The sequence below is a fragment of the Medicago truncatula genome, chromosome 7 (assembly GCF_003473485.1).
Source record: "Medicago truncatula cultivar Jemalong A17 chromosome 7, MtrunA17r5.0-ANR, whole genome shotgun sequence".
In the NCBI taxonomy this organism is placed as follows: Eukaryota; Viridiplantae; Streptophyta; class Magnoliopsida; order Fabales; family Fabaceae; genus Medicago; species Medicago truncatula.
In genome coordinates, this window is record NC_053048.1 from 12169384 (window position 1) to 12177722 (window position 8339).

Sequence of the window (8339 nt, forward strand, 5' to 3'; positions counted from 1 at the left end):
ATATCATTTGTATATAAATATATTTAATGATCAATATTCCAATATACATTTTTTTTTTCTGCGGTGGCTAGAGTTTGAACACCAGACCTTGCATATATTATGCATTGTCCCAACTGAGCTAAGCTCACGAGGACATATTCCAAGATACATTGATAGTATTAATAAGAGATATAGCTGAAAAAGAATAATAAATACATTTAAAAATTTGTAGATAATCTTTATATTAAGGGACAAACATTTTTGTGTAAGTAGTCTTATAATTAGAAACGAATGGAGTAGTTTTTTTTAAAGAAGTAAAAATGATAGTTTTTTTTTAGGGAAGTAAAAATGATAGTTGAAAGGTTAATGTATATACTCCCTCCGTTTTTTAATATAAGCAAAATTGACTTTTTAAGTTCATTCATTTAACGATGTATGTGGTTCATAATATAATATAAACCACATACATCGTTAAATGAATGAACCTAAAAAATCAATTTTGCTTATATTTCGAAACGGAGTGAGTATATGGTTAAAAATTGAATACTCCCTTTCAACTACCTTTTTACCTGCAAAGAAATCATTTATAAGACTACGTTTGGGAGGGAATATGCTACATCCCACATTTTGTTCTCACGATTCTCTCTCTTTTCAATTTCCTTCACAACCAATGACAAGAAAGACTCACAATCAAAGAATCTTACCTAAAAGACGCATCCAACAGAAAAGGTCAACAAACAAGTGTTAGCATGCTCATGGAAATGTCTTAGGAAATTGACTTGCTCATTAATATGAGACTCACAAGTCACAATACCAAAAATCAATAAATGGGTCAATAAGATAATGGATATTAGCATTGAAAAATCAAACAGATAAGTAGGAACACTAATTTTTAGACGTGCTCTTTACTCGTTTTGGTGGTAGGGACACTCCAATATAAATTCTTAAAAAGCTTAGTTTATTCCTCCAAGTCTTCTTCCAAAAGAACATGACAATTTCCAAGTAAAATGTGAAGTCAATTGTTACTCAACCAAGTCAACACAGAATCCTTTTCTTTTCTTTTTTTTAAAACTCGATATCTAATTCAAGGATCGACTAATTCGAGAGGACCAATCCCACCGTCCACTTGTAGGGGCCTCGTTTAAAGCTAGAACAAAGCTTCGTATGGACTTGACCACCAAAATTGACACCAGAGAAAATTGAACCTGAGACCTTGAGAGGTAAAATCCCAAGCAAACCATAAGGCAACCCCAAATGGGTAACTCAGAATCCATTTATGTTTAAAAGAAAGAAAAAAACTTGACCAATATTCTTTAAACAAAATTGATGGACAATATTTACAAACTTAGGGGAAATCATGTGACATAGGCATAGGACATGCAAAGTATTACATGATGATAGCAAGTTTTAATAATTTGCAGGGAGCGGGAAATCATGTGACATAGGCACATAGGACATTTAAAGTTTAATTGTCATAAATATTTGGTACCAAACCTTGAAAATATTTTTAAAAGGAAAATTGCATTTTGGTACCCTTAAAGCAATACTCCCTCCGTCCCAAATTGTATGAAGTTTTGGGCATTTCATACATATTAAAAAATATAATTAATATTGTGTGGGAAAGAGATATTTTGAGTTGTTTTACAAAATTGTCTTCAATATATGATATGGGAAAAATAAATGAAGGAATTGAAAGAAGAGAACAATAAATAGTTAAGGATATAATAGGAAAAATAACATTAATTTTTCATTGGTATTGTAAAACGGCATATAATTTGGGACAAATATTTTTTCTAAAGTGACATACAATTTGGGACGGGGGGAGTATATCCAAATTATAAGAAAAGTGGATGGATGTATTGCAGATAGAGGTGTCAAAAATGGGTCGGGCTCATGGGCCGGCCCGGGCCTAAAAAACTAACCAAAAAATGCACTCGGGTTTTTTCGGCCCAAGCCCATTTGGGCCATACAAAAGTTGGGCCGGCCCATTAGCCCATATTTCATTTTATTTTTGTTTTAAAACAACATATATTTTTTTTTAAAAATTATCAACTAATTTAAAATTTATTAACAAAAAAATATTTAAATAAATAAACTTAATAAATATGGATGAATTTAGCTTACAATTTTAAAATTTATAAATTATTAATTTGATTTAATTGAAAGAATAATCTAGAGTTTAATTATTATTATACAATGTTAATGTAAAAATTATTTATATTTTTATGTTCATCCAATCATATTTTAGCAAAAAAAATAATTGTGAGTAACTAATACATAATAAAATACATAAAAAAAGTGAATAAATTTTAAAAATAAAACATAAACGGGCCAGGTTCTAGAATTCACGGCCCAATCATAAACGGGTCGGGCTAGGCCGGGCCGGCCCATTTTGACACCTCTAATTGCAGACACAAGTTCATGTAGATATGCATCTCAGTCGTCAAATAAAGATTGAACAACTCGTATTTCAAGTTGTATTGTAAATTTGATTTTGTGAAGACAAAATATGAGCCGTCCAATCTTTTTTTTTTTGACAGAAAGATAATTATCTCATTTCATTAATAAGGACATCTTGAATACAATCAGGTAATAGAGTGAAATAGTGGATACTAGCATAAAATGTGGCCGCCCTAGCAAGTCTATGAGCAACCATGAGCCGTCCAATCTTATTCACTCAACGGTCGAGACCGGCTATTTGCAATGACTGCAGAGAATCCAAGTTCAATTCTCTGATGACAACAGTAGCACCCTGATTCCAACAGATCATTTTACTCTATGATAATAATAACTGTGTCACTTGATATCTAATGAGATTCAGAAAAATAAAACGAAAATATACACAAGACAGCTAACAATAACACTGGAAACAGAAATCTAAAGAAATCAAAATGGGGGCCGAGAAGCAATTGAATTGAAGTTAAATCAATAAGCAACCGAAAAGGTTGGAATGTGTATAACTTATCGAGTAAAATTCAAATCCCATGCAACTATTAGGCAAGTTGAGGGTTCATGCAAACCCGATTATAAGGTACAAAAGCTTGCCCAAAAGGCATAAAAAACCACTTTTCCCTCCTCGAAAATTGGATAAACAGAGGTTACTGTCAAATTTCAAAATCTTATCAGGCTTATCTATCTGAGTATCCCTCTCTAAAGAATGACCCTATGAATCATTCAAAAGAGTCCAATTTGTACCAAAATTTAAAAGAAACACCTACATTCAGAGTCAGCCACTTTCTCTTCTGCAGTTACCAGGCAACAAGTACTTGTATCTATCGGCATTATTTAACAAAAATGCAGGAAGATGCACTGCTGAATAAGAATGAGGAATCGGTCCTAGTTTTCCGATGATCTCCTTAAATGTATACTCTTCAGGAAGCATGTCGAATAAGTCAGCACCTTTGCATATCACGTTCTGAATCCGGTCAGGGTTTAAGTAATGAGGGAATCGCACTCGATCGTAGTGGCTGTAAGCTTTCATCTTAAATACAAATTCACTGATATGACGGAAACAGAAACTGCAGTGCCAGCCAGCATCCGACAGCAGCAGATCAGACTGTCTATAGTGTGCATACCTTGTCTTGTCAGTCTGGTATCTATGGATTGACCCTCTCCAGCTTTTTTTGTCAAGGAAAAACTCAAAAGAGTACAAGTAATTCCTCAGTTGTAGATGAAGAATCGGAGGGATATCGTCACACCACCTCAAGAGATTAATTGTGTGTGCACTGGGAATCTCATCAACATCGGACATTATCAAAAGATCGTCATCTTCAATCCCCGCGATCCTCAGAAGCTGATCCAACACAACTCTTTGACGTGCCTCCTCGATAAACGGATTTTCCTTTCTCCTGAATCTTCCACCGATTGTTCCATATGTTAGTCGCGGCTCGACAAACTTGAACTTGTCCCTATTGCTTGCGAAAATCAACGGTTTGACGAATCCTGTAAACGTTGAGTTTGACTCCAGAAGTATGTACTGTGAAACATAAGGATACATTTCTTTCCATCGAATAGTAAGCATATCCACTTCATTGTTAAACAAAACAGCATCAAAGACTCGTCTCGGTGATTCACGAATTCCCCACCCATGAAGTTTGCACAGAGATTCCATCGACACGTTCTCGTGATAATAGTGAGGGATTTCATGAAACGGCTTCGGCGGAGACTCCCACAATGGTCTCAGAAAGTATGAGATTTTCTGCCCGTGCAAATAGATGACTAAGACGCCTATTGGGATGATCACAAACATAAATATGTAAGTCTTGAAGTCCAATCCTCGCAAAATACACCTGAGTCGTGACATGCTCAGCGCTGCAGGTGTTCCCTGCTGCATAGAAAACCAAAAACCTCTTAAGACACGGTCACCGCTTAATCATCAAAATTTCCTTAACCTGCTACATGCTTAATTTCACAAAGACATCAAATTGTTTCAAACAAACAAACCAACTTCATCTGCATGATATCAAATTACACACACAAACCAACCTCAAATCAAATGATATAAACAATGAAATCACATGAAGACAAACTGTTCCAAAAACCACATTTTGTCTTATATTTTATAATCTTCAAATAATAATATAAATGGGGGATAATCAACAAAATGGGATTCATAATAGCAGACACAAACATCAAAATTCAAATAAAACAATCATTCTGCAAAACATGTTACATAGACAAAAGGGTTTAAAAGGGTAAAAGAACCAAAATTTTCAGATTGAAAACCCTAATTCTAATGCCACATAAAAAAAACCAACAATTCAATCCTAATAGGTTAAAAAACTTGAAGAAAAAAACCATAATGGCCTATCAATCAAAATATAAACCCATCAATCATCTCTAAATTCAAAATAGAAATAGAAAAATAACCAAACATCAATTCACAGAGATAAAGGGATAAACTTTTCACAGACCCAGAAGAAAAAAAGTTCAATTCAAATTTGAAATAAAAACAAACAAAAAAAAACAACAAATTTGCAAAAAGAATTAAACTTTTCACAAACCCAGAAAAAAAAACATGAAAAAAACTCAAGTTCCAGTTTTGCATTGGCAACAAAACCCAACCACAGAAACTCATGAAAACAATAACAAAAAAAAAAACAAAAAAAAACATTTTTTAGTACAGTAGATAACAAATTAAACAAAGCAAAAAAAATAGGAGAAAAAAACGAACCTGGCCACAAACATCATCGCAGATATCATCAGTTTTCTTAGAATTATAGTACTCCTCAGACATGGTGAAGAAGAAGAAAAAAGTTTGTGTCTTTTTTGTGTGCGCGTGCGTGAGGGTTATATATATAAAATAAAATGATGAAAAAAAAAAAGGGTAAAAAGGGTTATGTATAGTGTTTTATGATGAGTAAATGAAAACCCTGTGGAAAAAAAAAAAAAGAAAAACCAAAACCCAGTATAAGGAAAGAAAGGATCTTTGTTTTTGAGGCTACGTTTGTTTCTCTCTTTCACTATAAATGATAATTGGAATTTAGAAGGGTAAGTGTAATTTGTAACGCCAATTATAGCCGTTTGGTGTGGGTTGTCGCACTTTAAGCATAAGATAGGGTCCTTTATCTCTCTAAATATTTGATTTTTGGTGACGATACAATCGACTCAAGAGAGTATATCAATGAAATGAATGGATACCCCCACATATATATATATATATATAACCCCCCTTCACTTCCCTCAAAAAAAAAAAATAAATAAATAAAAAAACCCCTTCACTATTTTTAATTAGAATAATCATACACCTTTCAAAAAAAAAAAATCATATAATATCTTCTTTTTTTTTTTTATATAAAAAAAATAAGAAAAACAATTGATTCTATTTATAAAAAAATATCGCAACGTTTAAAGTGTATTTATTGCGAAAAAGATTTTTTTAACCTTTTGTCTTTTTAATTTTTTAGAATTTAATATTTTTTTAAAGGAGAATTTAATGTTTATCTTTTAAATATGAGTTTTGTTAACGAGTGTCCTAAGAGCACTCTTTAAGGACTTTAGATAGTAAGTTTTTAAAAAGGGGCAACAATTGATGATGGTCTTGGTTTTGATGTTTTTTTTTTTGCTTTTCTTCATATAATAAGATCGGATGGGGTACGTAATTTGAATATCTATATATAAAGACCTAATACAAGAATGACCATAGAACGAACCTTCCTTATCTTTCTTTTGTGTATAAGGTTCTTAGGGCTAATAGTGTGTTCAATGTGGGTGGCCTACTCACACTCCAAATGATGAGAGTGGACTTGATGGAAGAGTCGTTGGGAAAATGCACTACTACAAGAATGGCAAGGGGAACTGGTATTACAATGATAGAGCTAAGTCGGTAGGCACTTGGTACTACGATCATGTCACCGTGTCTGGAGGGACTGATCCAAAGTTGGTAGAGGCTATGCGGGTGAACATGAAAAATGAGTAAGTTGTTCTGAAAGGTGATGTCGAGATGGAGGATGCTGATGAGTATGAGGAAGATGAAAGTGATGAGGATTATGACCCCAATTATGCACCGGATGTGAAGATGAATGATGTGATGGAAGAAACACTCGTGTGTTTATCACTGAGAGATTTGACACTCAGGACGTCAAATTTCAGGAGCTTAATCAAAGGTTCGATACTCATGATGCACAATTTCAGAAGATGAGGATGTCTATTCAAAGATGGGAGACGACCACTGTAACACCCTGATTTTTAATATTAATTTATTTGTATAATTATTGGATAATACTATTATTATTATTATTATTATCAATTTCGATTGTATGATATTATTAATTAGATTATTCACAATTATTGAACTATAGGTAATGAGGAAGTAGATCAGTTGACTAGTTGGTTAGGAATGAGACAAAATAATTTTTATGAAGAAAATAATGTGTTAATGAAATAATGTGTTAATGATTCGGACAGAAGGAGGTGTAAACAACAAGGTTGTGTAGTTCAAAGAGAATAGTAACCAAAGTGGGGGTGTAGATAGCACCTTTGTCTAAAGCTTATGTGAAAAAAAATAAAAGTAAATAAAATCTGAATTTGTTATAGAGAAATGATAACTAAACCATTTTTTTGACACAATACAGACACCATGGACAATTTGGACTTTTCAATCTTAAAGAAAGGACATTGTTGTAAATACAGAACACCTCTCTCCTCTTCTATGCGTCCAGAACTCTCACTACCACCATTCTCTCACCGACATCCGTCAACCTCCTCTTCTTCATGTCTCTCTCTCTCTCCACCATCCTTCTCACCTCCGTCCAACACTAACCACGATCTGGATCTCACACCGCCGACGGCATCCTCTTCTCCCTCACGTGGCCGGAGATCCGTTTACTCGCCGTCCGATCATCTTCCGTTTTGGACCTCCACTGCCGTTGAAAATCACACCACCACCTTCTGCTTTATTTCTTTCAATCATTCCAGATCTTCTATTCATCTGTCATTTTCATTGTGTTGATTCATCTGTCGTTTTCATTTGTGTTGGTTATTGGCGGCGACGATTTAGTGATGACGAGAGAGATGAGAATGAGAGACGATGAGGGAGAGTCGCTGCTGATAAAGGTGAAGGCAAAGGGAAGAGGAGAATGTGTAGCATGCTGTAGATACGGTGGTCATGGTGGTGGAACGAGTTACAGGGAAATGAAAAAGAAAACAAAACAAAAAATAAAAAAGAGTATAAAGTAACAGTGTAAAAAAAAAAGGGAAATACCTTATAATTATACGGTGGTGTCTGTATTGTGTCTAAAAAAATGTGTCAATTTATCATTTATGTTTGTTATAAGATAAGGAATAGAGATTCATCCTATTAGAACCTAAATAACCTTTATAAATAGAGAAGAGTATTAGAGAATTATGGCTACAAAGTAACAAAGAAAGAAGTTGAGAGAGCAAATGAAAACTAGGGTTTTGGAGGAAAAGAGGCATAAAGAGAAAACTAGGGAGAGATTCAACCATAGAATCTACCGTTGCTGCTAAACATTGAGGTAAGGGGGAGTTTCATTCAATTTAATGGATAGTAAATTCATGTGGGTAGCGAGGAGTCTTTAACCATCAGTGTTTTCTTAACTCTTATGATGAATCTTTGTTAAATTCATGTTCTTTTATGTTGTTATAATTACTTTTGATGAATCTTTAAAATCATGTTCTTTTATGTTGTTACAATTACTTTTGATGAATGTTTGTTAGAATTATGTTATTTTATGTTGTTATAATTATTTTCGATGAATATTTATTAAATTTATGTTCTTTTATGTTGTCGTAATTACTTTTCATGAATCTTTGTTAAATTTGTGTTCTTATATGTTTCCGTAACTATATGTTTGATTTTCTTTTCTGATGTTTTCATGTTAAATTCATGATTTAAATAT

The 8339-nt window shown here is 33.4% G+C and overlaps 1 protein-coding gene across 2 annotated transcripts; it reads right to left on the bottom strand.

Moving 5' to 3' along the window:
* Positions 1-2864: 2864 nt before the first annotated feature.
* On the bottom strand, positions 2865-5591 carry LOC25497910 (uncharacterized). Of its 2 annotated transcripts, none has more exons than XM_013592638.3 (2): positions 5153-5591; positions 2865-4303 (listed from the first exon to the last, which is right to left on the bottom strand). In XM_013592638.3, the coding sequence occupies exons 1-2, from the start codon at positions 5213-5215 to the stop codon at positions 3206-3208; spliced, it is 1161 nt and encodes a 386-aa protein (XP_013448092.1). In that variant the 5' UTR covers positions 5216-5591; the 3' UTR covers positions 2865-3205. The 2 variants fall into 2 exon arrangements, with proteins under 2 accessions (XP_013448092.1, XP_013448093.1); XM_013592639.3 differs by having other exon boundaries at positions 2865-4306.
* Between the last annotated feature and the right edge of the window lie 2748 nt (positions 5592-8339).

Coding starts and splice junctions, on each gene's coding strand:
- LOC25497910 (XM_013592639.3), bottom strand. CDS start 5,215: ATGTCTGAGGAGTACTATAATTCTAAGAAAACTGATGATATCTGCGAT. Junction 4,307..5,152: donor GCGATGATGTTTGTGGCCAG/GTTCGTTTTTTT, acceptor TTTTCTATGCAG/CAGGGAACACCTGCAGCGCT.